The sequence below is a fragment of the Rhinoraja longicauda genome, chromosome 11, assembly GCF_053455715.1.
Source record: "Rhinoraja longicauda isolate Sanriku21f chromosome 11, sRhiLon1.1, whole genome shotgun sequence".
In the NCBI taxonomy this organism is placed as follows: Eukaryota; Metazoa; Chordata; class Chondrichthyes; order Rajiformes; family Arhynchobatidae; genus Rhinoraja; species Rhinoraja longicauda.
In genome coordinates this window covers 5,137,200-5,156,747 of record NC_135963.1, presented here as the reverse complement: position 1 = coordinate 5,156,747, position 19,548 = coordinate 5,137,200, and the positions used below count along the sequence as shown (strand labels likewise).

The following is a 19,548-nucleotide window of genomic DNA, read 5'->3' as shown; positions in this document are numbered from 1 at the left end:
CGACACACTCGGCCCCGCTCCCCGACACACTAGGCCCTGCTCCCCGAACACACTCGGCCCCGAACACACTCGCCCCGCTCCCCGACACACTCGGCCCCCCTCCCCAAACACACTCGCCCCCCCCCCCGCTGCCGGAAACAGGTCCTTCGGCCCACCGAGTCCACAACGACCAGCAATCCCCGCACACTAACGCTATCCTACCACACACTAGGGACAATTTACATTCATACCAAGCCAATTCACCTACAAACCTGTACGTCTTTAGAGTGGGGGAGGAAACCAAAACTTAGAAACATAGAAAATAGGTGCAGAAGTAGGCCATCCGGCCCTTCAAGCCAGCACCGCCATTCAATATGATCATGGCTGATCAACCAAAATCAGTACCCAGTTTTGGCTTTTTCCCCATATCCCTTGATTCCCTTAGCCGTAAGAGCTAAATCTAACTCTCTCTTGAAGATCTCGGGGAAAACCCATGCAGGTCATGCAGAGAACGTACAAACTCTGTACAGACAGCACCCGTAGTCAGGATCGAACCTGGGTCTCTGGCGCTGTGAGGCAGCAACTCTACCACTGCACCACTCTGCCGCCCCAAAGTCACAGAGTCATTCATCATGAAAACAGGCCCTTCGGCCCAGCTTGCCCCTGCCAAGCAAGATGCCCCATCTACTCTCGTCCCACCTGCCCTGGTTTCACCCACATCCCACTAAACATTTCCTATCCATGTACCTGTCCAAATGTCTTTTAAATATTGTAACAGTATCTGCCACAGCCCTTCATTCTGTCAGTGCCGAATGAAACCAATGGACCCAGACACAGCCATAGTCATGCAACATGGAAACAGGCCCTTCGGCCCAACTTGCCCATTCCGACCAGGGTGCCCCAACTATGCTAGTCCCACCTGCCCTTGTCTGGCATCTATCCCAGTGCTTCATAATTACCCAACCTTTTCAGCTTATTTTCCTAGTCCATTATTCTTGGACAGACTTGACACACCACTGGTCACAGGCCTCCAATCTGAATGGCAACCGTCCACTTCCACCGTCCTGACTGCTTCCACGAAACTGAATTACAACATAGGGACAGGGAAAGGCCCTTTGGCCCACAATGTCAGTGCCGAACACAATGCCAGGACCAACTCTGACCTGAATCATTCATCTCTTAGAAGAACAGGGCGGCACAGTGGCGCAGCGGCAAACCAAACAAAACCAAACCAAACCAAACCAAACCAAACCAAACTACACCACACCACACCATCCTCATCATGAGTGTGGACATGGGACGGGTGGTAGGAGATCCCTGTGGACATCCGTAGCACCCTGGGGTGCCAGCGTGCCCGCCGGCCCTCGCCCTCACCTTGCGCGGCTCCTTGTTGCCGATGTTGCGCAGGGCCATCACGGCCGCCGCATGGATCCTGTTGGAGACGCCACTGGCCCCGCTGCTGAAGCCGGGCAGCAGTTTCTGGATGCGCTTCAGGCTGGCCGCTTGGCCCGCGTTGCCGATGGCCTTGAGGCCGAGGACCGTCTCCTCTTCGTGGCCCCGGCTCCCGGCTTCCACCACCAGCTCGTGGAGTGGCTGCAGAGAAACAAATACTCAACGGCTTAAGGGGAGGAGGCTGGAGGATGGGGTGGAATGGGAGAGATAGATCAGCCCATTTGCATGTCCTCCCAGTAACCGCGCGGGCTTCCTCTGGGCGTTCTGGCCGTGCCAATGGATATGTTTGAGGCCGAGATTGACAGATTCTTGATTAGTACGGGCGTCAGGAGTTATGAGGAGAAGGCAGGAGAATGGGGTTAGGAGGGAGAGATAGATCAGCCATGATTGAATGGCGGAAGAGACTTGATGGGCCGAATGGCCCTAATTCTGCTCCGAGAACCTATGAAGTTATGAAAAGACCACGACATCTCAGTAACGGCAAGTAACACCTCAGCATAAGGACAACTCTCACCCCAGTCTCTCTCTCTTCTCCCCTCTCCCATCAGGTAAGATTTGACAATAGGCTGTCATTCATTAATTAAATGCTGGAGTAACTCAACGGGTCAGGCAGCATCTCTGGAGAGAAGGAATGGGCGACGTTTCGGGTCGAGACCCTTCGCCCATTTCTTCTCTCCAGAGATGCTGCCTGACCCGCTGAGTTACTCCAGCGTTTTGTGATACCTTCGATTTGTACCAGCATCTGCGGTCATTTTCCAACACATCATTCATTCATTCATTCATTCATTCATTCATTCATTCATTCATTCATTCATTCATTCATTCATTCATTCATTCATTCATTCTTTCATTCATTCAAGAGGGGCAGAAGTGTTAAAACGCACACCTCCAGATTCAGGGACATGTTTCTTCCCAGCTGTTATCAGGCATCTGAACCATCCTACCACCAGCTGAAGAGTGGTCCTAACCTCCCGTCAGCCTCATGGGAAACATTCGGACTACAGGTGCCCCCACCCCGGCTCACAGATGCTTTGACTTGTGACAGTTCGACTTTGCGATGGTACAAAACAGCAGCGACCCGTGGCGAGCCGCCGCTCGCTTCCGGCCACGTGATCGCGCCTACTGCAATGCATTCCGATGGGTTCCTTGGAACGGAACCCCATGGGAAGCTGAGGGGCGCCTGTATCGTTAATCGGACTTTACCCTGCACTAAACGCTATTCCCTTTATCCTGTATCTGTACATTGTGTGTAGCGGCCAGCTTCTCGTTTATCTCAATCAGCTCCCAAGCTGCCACTTGCATAGACCGGGTCAGCGATAAGCGTAATGACTCGAACAACTAATAACAGAGATCCTCCTTGACGTTTAATAGTTAGTCTTCTTTATTTGAAGGTGCAATAAACATATTGGCATATCTTTTGTCATCGACTGATTATTAATTGCCAGGTAAAATTCCATATCTTACCACAGTCTATGCGATCGTTACGAATTGCCAGACATAACTTCGACGCAGTTTGTATTAATCTTCTAGTTAATAAAGCTTACAGGCGATTACATCGTGGCTGATAAATCTTTTGGTGGAGTTTCTAGCTGACCCTCTTTCAGCACCTCCCAGCTCACACCACTCTGTGCCAGCACGTACCCAACTGGCCGTACTCTGGCTACGCCCAGCCCCAACGTAAGCATTGCATTAACTCTATAGTGTCCAAACTACAGCAGAATACAAGGTAATGATATTAATAAGCAAAAATAACTGCAAAATGGCTCCTACACTGTGGACGGCTCGATTGTAATGACGGACGGTCTTTTCACTGACTGGATGGCAGGCAATGAAGAGCTTTTCACTGTACCTCGTGAAGTTAATAAACTAAACACTGTACCTCGTGAAGATAACCAATTAAACTAAACTATCACTCCTTGCTGTTGGTGTTTTTGGCAGATCTTTGCCCTGGAAGGTAAAATGTTATTTAATTAATAGCATTTATTTTTTTAAACCTTTGCAAAAATATTTTTTTGTAATTTTAAAAGTTTAATACATTTTGAAGATCTAGTTTTTAGCGTTTTCGAGGTGCTAGTTTCCTTTTCTTACTGCCATGGAAGCTTGGCCTCCATTGCACCTCTGTGTCAATAAACTCCACAGATTCACCAGCCTCTGACAAAAGGGCCGGTCCCAGTTATGATGTTTTTAAGGCGACTGCCAGCGACTGTCAAAGTCCTAGCAGATCGTCGACATTTTTCTTTTACCCCACGACAATGACCACGACAATGACCACGACAATGACCACGACAATGACCACGACAATGACCACGACAATGACCACGACAATGACCATGACAATGACCACGACAATGGCCACGACAGCGACCACGACAATGACCACGACAATGACCACGACAATGACCACGACAACGACCACGACAATGACCACGACAATGACCACGACAACGACCACAACAATGACCGCGACAATGACCGCGACAATGACCACGACAATGACCACGACAGTGACCACGACAATGACCACGACAATGACCACGACAATGACCACGATAGTGACCACGACAATGACCACGACAATGACCACGACAACGACCACGACAACGACCACGACAACGACCACGACAACGACCACGACAACGACCACGACAACGACCACGACAATGACCACGACAATGACCACGACAATGACCACTACAGTGACCACGACAGTGACCACGACAATGACCACGACAATGACCACGACAATGACCACGACAATGACCACGACAATGACCACGACAATGACCACGACAATGACCACGACAATGCCGAGTCAGGTCGATACAAGTTGCTTTTTTTGTGAAGCTTGCACCTGGCTAAGAGATTACACCGTCTTCGGAAACATCGCGAAATTCCCACGCTTACCTGACCGTCAAACTGTCATCTCCAATCTACCCGTCAAATGTCCTGACGGTAAATAAATTGGTCAAACAAAACTATCTTCTGGTATCTTCAAATGCCTTTTCTTAATTTAATATTACGTGCTTCTAAATGCACCTGCGACAACCTAGCAAACCTGGGGACAGCGTGCGACAGACAGCGCCCGCAATAAGCTACGATACCTGGCGACAAGCCAGCTGTCGCCGAGAAATTTCTAGCAGGTAAACTTTTCCGCGACGCGCCGAGATCCACTACGATTCATTGAAGACTCCTCACGATCGCGCTCGCGACACCCCGGCGAATGTTCGGCGACAGCCTAGTCACCGGCAGTCACCTTAACACCGCCTAAGTGGGACAGGCCCTTTAACGAGATTCATCCAAATCTCCTTTCTGAAGGTGTAAGAAAATAACTGCAGATGCTGGTACAAATCGAAGGTATTTATTCACAAAATGCTGGAGTAACTCGGCGGGTCAGGCAGCATCTCAGGAGAGAAGGAACGGGTGACTTCTTCTTCAGACTGAAGAAGGGTCTCGACCCGAAACGTCACCTGTTCCTTCTCTCCTGAGATGCTGCCTGACCCGCTGAGTTACTCCAGCATTTTGAGAATAAATCCTCTCGGAAGGTGGGCCCTTTAATTCTGAGGCTGCGGCCTCTGGTCCTAGACTCTCCCACGGGTGGAAATATCCTCTCTGCATCCACTCAGGTACCTGGAGAGCTTCATCGGGACAGATGCGGATGGTAGCGCAGTATCTTTGCACCAGTGATCCGTACGCCAGCAAAGTGATTTGACGTAGGAAAGGGTTCCTCTGCATGTAAGGGCTGGACAACAGCATCTGGGGAACAAAAAGGAGAAATGTATTTTCAGTTTAGAAACATAGAAACATAGAAAATAGGTGCAGGAGTAGGCCATTCGGCCCTTCGAGCCTGCACCGCCATTCAATATGATCATGGCTGATCATCCAACTCAGTATCCCGTACCTGCCTTCTCTCCATACCCCCTGATCCCTTTAGCCACAAGGGCCACATCTAACTCCCTCTTAAATATAGCCAATGAACTGGCCTCAACTACCTTCTGTGGCAGAGAATTCCACAGATTCGCCACTCTCAGTGTGAGAAAAAACGTTCTCATCTCGGTCCTAAAAGACTTCCCCCTTATCCTTAAACTGTGACCCCTTGTTCTGGACTTCCCCAACATCGGGAACAATCTTCCTGCATCTAGCCTCTCCAACCCCTTAAGAATTTTATATGTTTCAATATGATCACCCCTCAGTCTTCTAAATTCCAGCGAGTACAAGCCGAGTCTATCCAGTCTTTCTTCATATGAAAGTCCTGCCATCCCAGGAATCAATCTGGTGAACCTTCTCTGTACTCCCTCTATGGCAAGAATGTCTTTCCTCAGATTAGGAGACCAAAACTGTACGCAATACTCCAGGTGTGGTCTCACCAATGCCCTGTACAACTGCAGCAGAACCTCCCTGCTCCTATACTCAAATTCAGTTCAGTTTAGTTTAGTTTAGAGATACAGCAAGAGACACAGGCCCTGCCGCGCACTGAGTCCGCGCCGACCAGCGATCCCCGCACACACACTCACTTACATTTATACCAAGCCAATTAACCTACATCTGACCCGTACATCTTTCGGAGTGTGGGAGGAAACCGTAGGTTCTCGAAGAAAACCCACGCAGGTCACGGGGAGAAGGTACAATCTCCGAAAAAGACAGAACCTGTGGTCAGGATCGAACCCGGGTCTCTGGCGCTGTAAGGCAGCAACTCTGCCGCTGAGCTACCGTGACCCAATCACCTCTCGCCAAAACAACAAGGAGGCAAGTTATACCTGCTTGAGTGTCCAGCTTCAAGTTTCTGGGCACTCACATTTCGGAGGACCTAACATGGTCCAATAACACTGCTGCGCTGGTCAAGAAGGCACAACAAAGACTGTTCTACTTAAGAACACTGAAAAAGTCTGGTCTACCGCAACAGCTGCTGACGACCTTCTACCGCTGCACCATAGAGAGCATCCTAACGCATGGCATCCCTGTGTGGTAGAGCTCAGAGGGCCATCGGAACACAGCTACCAGACTTGGAGGGCATCTACAACACACGATCCCTCAGAAAAGCCACCAGCATCCACAAAGACTCTTCACACCCCTGCAACAGTCTGTTCGAACTCCTTCCATCGGGCAGACGATACAAGGCCTTCTACGCCCGCACCTCCAGACTCAGGAACAGCTTCATACCCAGGGCCATAGCTGCTATGAACCGGTCCTGCTGAGCCGGATGGCCACAACGCATAGATCAACTTGCACTTTACACTGTCTAAAACTGTTACAATTGTTTCGTTTCGTTGGGTTGCTGTTGTCTAAATTACTTAAATTATTGCATCGTATGGGAGGCGCATTCCCAATCTCGTTGTACCCCTGGGTACAATGACAATAAAGATATATTGTATTGTATTATTGTATTGTATTGTATATCTCGTTCTCACCTGCCCCATAGCTAATAATGAACCACTCTACATTTCCCTGATCACCATCTGTCCTTTTCACACCTTACCCTTCCCTATCTCTGTGTCTCCCTCTCCCCTGACTCTCAGTCTGAAGAAGGGTCTCGACCCAAAACGTCACCCATTCCTTCTCTCCAGAGATGCTGCCTGTCCCGTCGAGTTACTCCAGCATCTTGTATCTATCTTCGGCAAGTTGCACTCTTCTGACCGGCGAGGTCTCCACACGGACAGCACCCGTGGTCAGGATCGAACACGGGTCTCTGGCGCTGAGAGGCAGCGACTCTACCGCCGCGCCACCGTGCCTCCGAACCACGCGAGCTGAGAGGGAAGTGAAGGCTCACCGTTGCATTGTCCACACCGTGGCAGTCGGGTTTGATGGAGTGCAGGACGAAGATCACAGCCTGGGCGGCCTCGAACTGCGTGAACTCCCCCTGTTCAATCTTGGCCTGGATGAACTCAACGGCTCCATGCGTGGCTGTGGTGGGGATGGAATCCAGAATCCACTGCCTGGAATCAGGGAAAGACAGACATCGCTGACAACAGGGAGTCATAGAAACATAGAAACATAGAAAATAGGTGCAGGAGTAGGCCATTCGGCCCTTCGAGCCTGTACGCAACGCCATTCAATATGATCATGGCTGATCATCCAACTCAGTATCCCGTACCTGCCTTCTCTCCATACCCCCTGATCCCTTTAGCTACAAGGGCCACATCTAACTCCCTCTTAAATATAGCCAATGAACTGGCCTCAACTACCTTCTGTGGCAGAGAATTCCACAGATTCACCACTCTCTGTGTGAAGAAAAACGTTCTCATCTCGGTCCTAAAAGACTTCCCCCTTATCCTTAAACTGTGACCCCTTGTTCTGGACTTCCCCAACATCGGGAACAATCTTCCTGCATCTGGTCATAGGGAGATGATACATGTGCCCTTAAGCCCATCAGGTCCAAGCCACCCATTACCCATCCACTTGCACTAATCCTACACCAACGATCAGTCAGAGAGTGGAGTACAGACGTTGGGAGGTCATGTTGCAGTTGTATAAGACGTTGGTGAGGCCGCATTTAGAATATTGTGTTCAGTTCTGGGCACCATGTTATAGGAACGATATTGTCATGCTTGAAAGGGTTCAGGAAAGATTTACGAGGATGTTGCCAGGACTACAGGGTGTGAGCTCCAGGGAGAGGTTGAGCAGGCTGGGTCTCTATTCCATGGAGCGCAGGAGGATGAGGGGGGATCTTATAGAGGTACACAAAATTATGAAAGGAATAGATCGGGTAGATGCACAGAGTCTTTTGCCCAGAGTGGGGGAATCGAGGACCAGAGGACATAGGTTCAAGGTGAAGGGGAAAAGATTTAATAGGAATCTGAGAGGTGACTTTTTCACACAGAGGGTGGTGGGTGTATGGAACAAGCTGCCAGAGGAGGTGGTTGAGGCTGGGACTATCCCATCGTTTAAGAAACAGTTGGACAGGTACATGGATAGGACAGATTTGGAGGGTTATGGACCAAATGCAGGCAAGTAGGACTAGGGTAGCTGGGACATTGTTGGCCGGTGTGGGCGTGTTGGGCCGAAGGGCCTGTTTCCACACTGTATCAATCTATGACTCAATGACTCTACCAACCCATTTTGTTCATGTTCGTAAGTCATAGGAGCAGAATTGGTCCATTCCACCCTTCATGTTTACTCTGCCATTCAATCATGGCTGGTCTATCTTTCTATCTCAACCCCATTCTCCTGCCTTCTCCCCAAAACCCCAGACACCCTTACCGATCAAGACTCTGTCAATCTCCAAAAATATCCGTGGTTTAGTTTAGAGATACAGCGCGTAAACAGGCCCTTCAGCCCGCCGAGTTCGCATCAACCAGCGATCCCCACACGTTTACACGACCCTACACACACTAGGGACAATTTACATTTACACCAAGCCTATGAACCTACAAACCTGCACGACTTTGGAGTGTGGGAGGAAACCGAAGATCTCGGAGAAAACCCACCCAGGTCACGGGGAGAACGTGCAAACTCCGCACAGACAGCACCCGAAGTCGGGATCGAACCCGGGTCTCTGATGCTGTAAGCTCTGTAAGGCAGCACCTCTACCGCTGCGCCACCGTGCCATCGAGTCCACTCCAACTATCAACCATCCACTTGTACTAATCCTACACCAACCCATTTAATTCGTGTTCATGAGTCATAGGAGCAAAATTAGGCCATTCAGCCCTTCAAGTCTACTCTGCCATTCAATCATGGCTGATCTATCTTTCTCTCTCAACCCCATTCTCCTGCCTGGTCCCCACAACCCCTGACACCCGTACAAATCAAGAATATGTCAATCTGCGCCCTAAAAATATCCAACGACTTGTCCTCCACACCTGTCTGCGGTAGAATTCCACAGATTCACCACCTTCTGACTAAAGAAAATTCCTCCTTATCTCCTTTCTAAAGGCACAAGTCATAGGAGCAAAATCAGGCCATTTGGCCCATTGAGACCACTTCACCATTCAAACCTGGCAGGTCCATCTTTCCCTCTCAACCCCATTCTCTTGCCTGCTCTCCGCAAACGTTGACACCCTTAATAATGAAGAACTTTGTGTGCCAGCGGTATGAACATTGATTTCTCTAACTTCAAGTAACCCTTGCATCCCCTCTCTCCCCGTCCATCCCCCACCCAAGTCGTTGCACTAGTTTCAAATTCATCTTGTTGAGCCTTGTTGTCTGTAACTCGTTTTCACCGAGACCACAGCTAACAATGGCCTTTATCGTCGGGCCTTTTTTGCCTATCTTTCATTCAATAGACAATAGACAATAGAAAATAGGTGCAGGAGGAGGCCATTCGACCCTTCAAGCCAGCACCGCCATTCAATGTGATCATGGCTGATCATTCTCAATCAGTACCCCGTTCCTGCCTTCTCCCCATACCCCCTGACTCCGCTATCCTTAAGAGCTCTATCTAGCTCTCTCTTGAATGTATTCAGAGAATTGGCCTCCACTGCCCTCTGAGGCAGAGAATTCCACAGATTCACAACTCTCTGACTGAAAAAGTTTTTCCTCATCTCTGTTCTAAATGGCCTACCCCTTATTCTTAAACTGTGGCCCCTGGTTCTGGACTCCCCCAACATTGGGAACATGTTTCCTGCCTCTAACGTGTCCAACCCCTTAATAATTTTATACGTTTCGATAAGATCCCCTCTCATCCTTCTAAATTCCAGTGTATACAAGCCTAGTCGCTCCAGTCTTTCAACATATGACAGTCCCGCCATTCCGGGAATTAACCTAGTAAACCTACGCTGCACGCCCTCAATAGCAATTCATTTGTTCTGTATCTCTCTACATCACCGTCTACGTCTCTCGTTTCCCTTACCCCCACCCCCCGACTCTCGGTCTGAAGAAGGGTCTCGACCCGAAACGTCACCAGAGATCCTTTTCTCCAGAGATGCAGCCTGTCCCGCCGAGTTACTCCAGCTTTTTTGTGCCTATCTTCGGTGTAAACCAGCATCTGCCGTTCCTTCCTCCACACTTTGTGTCTACTCCTCGCCTTTGTCGTTAGGTTGCCCTCCAGCCCCCCCCCCCCCCCCCCCCCCCGGCCTGCTCTGCCCTCCTTTGTCACCTGTGGCTCTGCTTGTTGGCGTTCTTTTTCCAAATGCTTTGAAGGCCATGTATGTCGGCCGAACGTAACAGCTGGATGAGCTGCAGGAACATCTGGGGAGCATCTGGATGAGCCTTCTCCTGGTTGAGGCGAACCAACTCTTCCAGCACTTTAGCAACCTGTTAAACAAACCGTGAGAGCATGAGTTCCATGCCGCAAATTGAACAAGTTCATAGGTTTATTGGCCAAGTATGTACACATACAAGGAATGTGCCTTGGTGCTCCGCTCGCAAGTAACAACAGTAGACAATAGGTGCAGGAGGAGGCCATTCGGCCCTTCGAGCCAGCACCGCCATTCAATGTGATCATGGCTGATCATTCTCAATCAGTACCCCGTTCCTGCCTTCTCCCCATACCCCCTGACTCCGCTATCCTTAAGAGCTCTATCTAGCTCTCTCTTGAATGCATTCAGAGAATTGGCCTCCACTGCCTTCTGAGGCAGAGAATTCCACAGATTCACAATTCTCTGACTGAAAAAGTTTTTCCTCATCTCAGTTCTGAATGACCTACCCCTTATTCTTAAACTGTGGCCCCTGGTTCTGGACTCCCTCAACATTGGGAACATGTTTCCTGCCTTTAACGTGTCCAACCCCTTAATAATCTTATACGTTTCGATAAGATCTCCTCTCATCCTTCTAAATTCCAGTGTATACAAGCTTAGTTGCTCCAGTCTTTCAACATATGATAGTCCCGCCATTCCGGGAATTAACCTATGCTGCACGCCCTCAATAGCAAGAATATCCTTCCTCAAATTTGGAGACCGAAACTGCACACAGTACTCCATGTGCGGTCTCACTAGGGCCCAGTACAACTGCAGAAGGACCTGCAGAAGAAACACCAACAAACAATTAAGAATAAAGCATAAAACATTAAAACATTAAGAATACAACATTACAGTTTAAACATGTGAGTGAAATAAACCAGAGCAAAAAGAGGCTGCAGACTTTTGGCTGTGGAGTAGAGCTAATACTCGCGGAAAGAAAACCTGTTTTTATGTCTGGCTGTGGCTGCTTTGAAAGTCCGGAGTCGCCTTCCAGAGGGAAGTGCTTCAAAGACTTTGTGGCCAGGGTGAGAGGGGTCAGAGATGATCTTGCCCGCTCGCTTCCTGGCCCTTGCAGTGTACAGTTCATCAATGGGGGGAAGGTTGCAGCCAACAACCTTCTCAGCTGTGCGAACGATCCGTTGCAGCCTCTGGATGTCGTGCTTGGTGGCTGAGCCAAACCAGCCCATGATGGAGAAGGTGAGGATAGACTCTACGATGGCATTATATAGAATTGGACCGTATAAGTGAATGACTTGGATGAAGGGATTAAAAGTACCATTAGCAAATTTGCAGATGATACAAAGCTGGGTGGTAGTGTGAACTGTGCGGAAGATGCTATGAGGTTGCAGGGTGACTTGGACAGGTTGTGTGAGTGGGTGGATGCATGGCAGATGCAGTTTAATGTGGATAAGTGTGAGGTTATCCACTTTGGTGGTAAGAATAGGAAGGCAGATTATTATCTGAATGGTGTCAATGACGTACAACGAGATTTGGGTGTCCTAGTGCATCAGTCACTGAAAGGAAGCATGCAGGTACAGCAGACAGTGAAGAAAGCCAATGGAATTTTGGCCTTCATAACAAGAGGACTTGAGTATAGGAGCAAAGAGGTCCTTCTGCAGTTGTACAGGGCCCTAGTGAGACCGCACCTGGAGTACTGTGTGCAGTTTTGGCCTCCAGATTTGAGGAAGGATATTCTTGCTATTGAGGGCGTGCAGCATAGGTTTACTAGGTTAATTCCCGGAATGGTGGGACTGTCGTATGTTGAAAGACTGGAGCGACTAGGCTTGTATACACTGGAATTTAGAAGGATGAGAGGAGATCTTATCGAAACATATAAGATTATTAAGGGGTTGGGCACATTAGAGGCAGGAAACATGTTCCCAATGTTGGAGGAGTCCAGAACCAGGAGCCACTGCTTAAGAATAAGGGGTAGGCCATTTAGAACGGAGACGAGGAAAAACTTTTTCAGTCGGAGAGTTGTAAATCTGTGGAATTCTCTGCCTCAGAAAGCAATGGAGGCCAATTCTCTGAATGCATTCAAGAGAGAGCTAGATAGAGCTCTTAAGGATAGCGGAGTCAGGGGGTATGGGGAGAAGGCAGGAACGGGGTACTGATTGAGAATGATCAGCCATGATCACATTGAATGGCGGTGCTGGCTCGAAGGGTCGAATGGCCTCCTCCTGCACCTATTGTCTATTGTCTATAATGAGAGACAGGGATCTCCATTACCAGTTATCAGTTTAGTTTATTGTCACATGTACCGAGGTACAGTGAAAAGCTTTTGTTGCGTGCTAACCAGTCAGCGGAAAGACAATACATGATTACAATCTAGCTGTTTACAGTGTACAGATACATGAGGTGTTCGTTTTCACACATCTATATCTCTTGCCCGACTGGGAGAGGGGAGAAGAGGGAATGACTAATAATGTTTAGTGCAAGATAAAGTCCAGTAACGTCTGATAAAGGTAATCTGAGGGTCTCCAATGAGGTAGATGGTGGGTCAGGACCGCTCTCTAGTTGAGAGGATGGTTCAGTTGTTTGATAACAGCTGGGAAGAAACTGTCCCTGAATCTGGAGGTGTGCGTTTTTGCACTTCTGTACCTCTTGCCCGATGGGAGAGGGGAGAAGAGGGAGTGACCGGGGTGCGACTGGTCCTTGATTATGCTGCTGGCCTTGCCGAGGCAGCGTGAGGTGTAGATGGAGTCAATGGAAGGGGTGGGGGGGGGGGGGGGGTTTATGCAAGGCCAAACCATTTTGGTGAAGAAAGTGGAGATTTCCCTTCCCTCTCTGCTACAATCGGCACGGTGGCGCAGCGGTAGAGTTGCTGCCTTACAGCGAATGCAGCGCCGGAGACTCAGGTTCGATCCTGACTACGGGCGCCGTCTGTACGGAGTTTGTACGTTCTCCCCGTGACCTGCGTGGGTTTTCTCCGAGATCTTCGGTTTCCTCCCACACTCCAAAGACGTGCAGGTATGTAGGTTAATTGACTGGGTAAATGTAAAAATTGTCCCTAGTGTGTAGGATAGTGTTAATGTGCGGGGATCGCTGGGCGGCGCGGACTCGGTGGGCCGAAGGGCCTGTTTCCGCGCTGTATCTCTAAATCTAAAAAAATCCCACATACCTTGGTGTCGTTGTCTGAGGTCTTGACCAACTGCGTCGGGATTTGCGACAGTTCGTTGGAGAACTGATATCTCAGGCCCGCGCGCTTCTCCATGGGGTTTTCAGGCGTGGGATGGGTCTGGTCTTTGCATTCCAACAAGTACAGATGCTGCCTGTTTCCAAAACCAAAGGCAACCATCGAAGTGAGAACACGCGATATTCCGAGAGAGAGAGAGAGAGAAATCGATGACTTAACTGAGAACATTCTGCAGATTGCAACTTCCTGGTGTCTCCAGTCACTGTAGAAAGCCCGCTGGACATGTAGGTATAAGGGGTAGACATAAAATACTGGAGTAACTCAGCGGGTCAGGCAGCATCTCGGGAGGGAAGGAATGGGCGACGTTTCGGGTCGAGACCCACCTTCAGACTGATGTCGGGGGAGGGGGCGGGACAAAGATAGACTGGGAAGGGGGAGGGGATGGAGAGAGAGGGAAAGCAGGGACTATCTGAAGTTAGAGAAGTCAACGTTCATACCGCTGGGGTGTAAGCTTTCATATGAAGAAAGACTGGATAGACTAGGCTTATACTCGCTGGAATTTAGAAGACTGAGGGGGGATCTTATAGAAACATATAAAATTCTTAAGGGGTTGGAGAGGCTAGATGCGGGAAGATTGTTCCCGATGTTGGAGTCCAGAACCAGGGGTCACAGCTTAAGGATAAGGGGGAAGTCTTTTAGGACCGAGATGAGAAAACATTTCTTCACACAGAGAGTGGTGAGTCTGTGGAATTCTCTGCCACAGAAGGTAGTTGAGGCCAGTTCATTGGCTATATTTAAGAGGGAGTTCGATGTGGCCCTTGTGGCTAAAGGGATCAGGGGGTATGGAGAGAAGGCAGGTACAGGTTACTGAGCTGGATGATCAGCCATGATCATATTGAATGGCGGTGCAGGCTCGAAGGGCCTAATGGCCTACTCCTGCACCTATTTTCTATGTTTCTATGTAAGCTGCCCAAGCGAAATATGAGGTGCCGTTCCTCCAATTTGCGTTGGGCCTCACTCTGACAATGGAGGAGGCCCAGGACAGAAAGGTCAGACTGGGAGTGGGAGGGGGAGTTGAAGTGCTGAGCCACCGGGAGATCAAGTAGGTGAAGACGGACTGAGCGGAGGTGTTCAGCGAAACGATCGCCGAGCCTGCTCTTGGTCTCGCCGATGTAGAGACGATGTAAAAAGGTCGCCTCTCAGGTTCTTATTAAATCTTTCCCCTCCCTCGTCTTAAACCGATGTCTTCTGGTTCCCGATTCCCCCACACTGGGTGAAAGACTACACCAGGAGAATCCCCTCTTTCTGTTTACCTTGATTCGGTGCTGGCAGCGCCATCCAATTCATTAAATGGCGTGAACTGATGGGTCTCCTGGCTGACAACCTCAGATATCTCTGCTCCCCCGCCCACATCCTTCAAAACGTAGGTGTATGTGGAAACGCTCCGGAGATTCTTGCCTTTCTACATGAGAAGAGACAGAAGGTGATTGACTTTAGCTTCTCTTAGATTTCTCCCTCGCTCTCTGCCCACGTGGTCTTTAGTTTAGTTTAGTTCAGAGATACAGCGCGGAAACAGGCCCTTCGGCCCACCGTGTCCGCGCCGACCGGCGATCCCCGCGCACTAACACTATCCTACGCACAATCGGGACAATTTACATTTCCACCAAGCCAAGCAAACCTACAAACCTGCACGCCTTTGGAGTGTGGGAGGAAACCGAAGACCTCGGAGAAAACCCACGCAGGTCACGGGGAGAACGTGCAAACTTCGTAAAGACAGCGCCCGTAGTCGGGATCGAACCCGGGTCTCTGGCGCTGTAAGTGGTGTAAGGCAGTAACTCTACTGCTGCGCCACCGTGCCGCCTCTGGCAGTTTTACGGTGTCCTTGTGTCATGAGACAGTGTAGGACCCCAGGCAACCTTCCGCCAATAGAGGGCAATTAATCAGACTCTGAAGAAGGGTCCCGACCCCCTAAGTGACATCTACCCATGGCTGCCTGACCTGCTGAGTTCCTCATGTGTCCTTTTGTAGTCTCGCTAAAGTGCTTTGTAAGTTCATAAGTTCATAAGCGATCGGAGCAGAAGCGTGGTTGATCCATCTTCTGGAGTTTAGAAGGATGAGAGGGGATCTTATAGAGATGTATAAAATTATAAAAGGACTGAACAAGCTAGATGCAGGAAAAATGGTCCCAATGTTGGGGGAGTCCAGAACCAGGGGCCACACAGTCTAAGAATAAAGGGGAGGCCATTTAAAACTGAGGTGAGAAGGAAGTTTCTCACCCGGAGAGTTGTGAATTTGTGGAATTCTCTGCCACAGAGGGCAATGGAAGCCACTGGATGGATTTAAGAGAGAGTTAGATAGAGCTCTAGGGGCTAGCAGAATCAAGGGATATGGGGAGAAGGCAGGCAATAGGCAATAGACAATAGACAATAGGTGCAGGAGGAGGCCATTCGGCCCTTCGAGTCAGCACCGCCATTCAATGTGATCATGGCTGATCATTCTCAATCACGGGTTATTGATTGTGGACGAGCAGCCATGATCACAATGAAAGGCGGTGCTGGCTCGAAGGGCCGAATGGCCTCCTGCTGCACCTATTTTCTATGTTTCTATATTTTTATGTTTCTATCTTTCTCTCACAACCCCATTCTCCTGCCTTCGCTCCATAACCCCTGATACCCGTGATTGAAAATAGCAGTAAGACTTCTTGGAGTTAAGATTTGTGTTCTGTTGAATGTACCGAATGTACAAAGAAGCAAAGTGTTGGAGGAACAGCACTTGTGAAGGGAATGGACCAGTGAGGGTTTAGGTCGAGATCCTTCCTCAGACCCACTGAGTTCCTCCAGCACTTTAGTCAGAGGGTGGCGAATGTGTGGAATTATTTGTCACAGAAGGCAGTGGAGGCCAAGTCAGTGGATATTTTTAAGGCAGATACAAGTAGATTCTTGATTAGCACCGGTGTCAGCGGTTATGGGGAGAAGGCAGGAGAATGGGGTTAGGAGGGAGAGACAGATCAGCCATGATTGAATGGCGGATTGAGTAGGCTTGATGGGCCGAATGGCCTAATTCTACTCCTATTCCTTATGACCTGATGACTTTGCGTTTTGCTCAATGTTTACCTGACCCTCAGAGTTTAGTTTAGATTGGCCTACCAAGTCCACGCCGACCAGCGATCCCTGCACATTGACCCTATCCTACACCCACTATGGACACTTTTAACATTTATACCAAGCCAAATACCTGCACGTCTTTGGAGTGTGGGAGGAAACTGAAGATCTCGGAGAAAACCCACGCAGGTCGCGGAGGGGAGAAAGTACAAACTCCGTACAGACGGCGCCCGTAGTCGGGATGGAACCCGGGTCTCCGGCGCTGCATTCGCTGTAAGGCGGCAACTCTACCGCTGCGCCACCGTGACCGCCCCCATGCTCTCCAGCAAGGATGCAATCTATGCACTTACCTGTAGTATAAGGAAATAACTGCAGATGCTGGTACAAATCGATTTATTCACAAAATGCTGGAGTAACTCAGCAGGTCAGGCAGCATCTCGGGAGAGAAGGAATGGGTGACGTTTCGGGTCGAGACCCTTCTTCAGACTGATGCACTTACCTGTTGGCAGGTGTCGCACTGCTGGGAGAATTCACTGCCTTTTGTCTCCGAGATCTTTTCCTGACAGTTGTCCAGATCCTTGGCCTTGGTGACGGTGATTTGTCTGATCTTCTTGTCCTCCTGGATGGTGTAGCTGGCGTGACAGACTCCTTCCAATCCACTCTAGGCATCACAAACAGTTGGTCAATATAACAGGTGGAAAGTCATTCAACCAGCGCGTTAATAGACAATAGACAATAGACAATAGGTGCAGGAGGAGGCCATTCGGCCCTTCGAGCCAGCACCGCCATTCAATGTGATCATGGCTGATCATTCTCAATCAGTACCCCGTTCCTGCCTTTTCCCCATACCCCCTGACTCCGCTATCCTTAAGAGCTCTATCTAGCTCTCTCTTGAATGCATTCAGAGAATTGGCCTCCACTGAGGCAGAGCATTCCCCAAATTCACAACTCTCTGACTGAAAAAGTTTTTCCTCATCTCAGTTCTAAATGGCCTACCCCTTATTCTTAAACTGTGGCCCTTGGTTCTGGACTCCCCCAACATTGGGAACATGTTTCCTGCCTCTAACGTGTCCAACCCCTTAATAATCTTATATGTTTCGATAAGATCCCCTCTCATCCTGCTAAATTCCAGTGTATACAAGCCTAGTCGCTCCTGTCTTTCAACATATGACAGTCCTGCCATTCCGGGAATTAACCTAATAAACCTACGCTGGCGCCTTGTATAAGGTTTGCAAGAAAGATCCCAGGGGTGAGTGGGCTAGCATATGGTGAGCGTTTGTCAGCACTGGGCCTGTACTCGCTGGAGTTTAGAAGGTTGAGGGGGGGACCTCATTGAAACTTACCGAATAATGAAAGGCCTGGATAGAGTGGATGTGGAGAGACTATTTCCACTAGTGGGAGAGTCTAGGACCAGAGGGCACAGCCTCAGAATTATAAAGGCGCTCTTTTAGAAAGGAGGTGAGGAGGACAGACGGTAGTTAATCTGTGGAACTCATCGCCACAGAGGGCTGTGGAGGCCAAGTCGGTGGATATTTTTAAGGCAGAGATAGACAAATTCTTGATTAGAACGGGTGTCGAGGGTAACGGGGAGGAGGCAGGAGAATGGGGTTAGGAGGCAGAGATCAGCCACGATTGAGTGGCGGAGAGTACTCGATGGGCCGAATGGCCTAATTCTACTCCTATAACTTGTGAACGTGTAATCCCCGAAACTCTAAGGCATAAGTCTATAGCTATGGCAGTCAAACTGGCGCAAGCCCCTCACAATGAATGAATGAATGACGGGGTACTGATTTTAGATGATCAGCCATGATCATATTGAATGGCGGTGCTGGATCGAAGGGCCGAATTGCCTACTCATAGAGTCATAGAGTCATAGAGTGATCCAATGTGGAAACAGGCCCTTCGGCCCAACTTACCCACACCGGCCATCAATGTCCAAGCTACCCTAGTCCCACTTGCCTGCGCTTGGTCCATATCCCTCCAAACCTGTCCTGTCCATGTACCTGTCTAACTGTTTCTTAAACCATGGGATAATCCCAGCCTCAACTACCTCCTCTGGCAGTTTGTTCCATAAACCCACCACCCTCTGTGTGAAAAAGTTACCCCTCGGATTCCTATTAAATCTTTTCCCCATCACCTTGAACCTATGTCCTCTGGTCCTCGATTCCCCTACTCTGGGTAAAAGACTCTGTGCACCTACCCGATCTGTTCCTCTCATGATTTTGTACACTCCTGCATCTATTTTTATTTCGTGGGAAATAAAACTGCAGATGCTGGTTTAAATCGAAGGTAGACACAAAATGCTGGAGTAACTCAGCGGGTCAGGCAGCATCTCTGGAGAGAAGGAATTGGTGACGTTTCAGGTCGAGACCCTTCTTCAGGCTGAGAGTCGGGGGGGAAAGAGAAACGGGGGATATAGACGGTGATGCAGAGACATATAGAACAAATGAATGAAAGATAGGCAAAAAAGTGACGATGATAAAGGAAACGGGCCATTGTTCACAGTTTACTAGGTGAGAATGAGAAGCTGGTGCGACTTGGGTGGGGGAGGGATAAGGTCATAAGTGATAGGAGCAGAAATAGGCCATTCGGCCCATCAAGTCTACTCTACCATTCAATCATGGCTAATCTATCTCTCCCTCCTAACCCCGTTCTCCTGCATTCTCCCCATCTATCTATATACTAAAACTCTTGTTTGTTCGTTCGTTTGTTCCTAAACTACAGCCAAAACGGTACACGATAGCGCGACAATTTTAGGCCCACCTTA

The 19,548-nt window shown here is 49.3% G+C and overlaps 1 protein-coding gene across 3 annotated transcripts in view; it reads right to left on the bottom strand.

The window, feature by feature from the left end:
* The window catches only part of LOC144598244 (vitellogenin-like), an 89,102-nt gene that overhangs the window by 56,842 nt on the left and 12,712 nt on the right, over positions 1–19,548 (bottom strand). For all 3 annotated transcript variants that reach the window (XM_078408146.1, XM_078408147.1, XM_078408148.1), the window contains exons 5-11: positions 17,281–17,442; positions 14,994–15,142; positions 13,666–13,816; positions 10,463–10,620; positions 7,196–7,361; positions 5,059–5,184; positions 1,354–1,572 (exon numbers count right to left, since the gene is read on the bottom strand). In XM_078408146.1, coding sequence (XP_078264272.1) covers positions 1,354–1,572; positions 5,059–5,184; positions 7,196–7,361; positions 10,463–10,620; positions 13,666–13,816; positions 14,994–15,142; positions 17,281–17,442 — 1,131 coding nt within the window. The remainder of the gene's footprint in view (positions 1–1,353; positions 1,573–5,058; positions 5,185–7,195; positions 7,362–10,462; positions 10,621–13,665; positions 13,817–14,993; positions 15,143–17,280; positions 17,443–19,548) is intronic.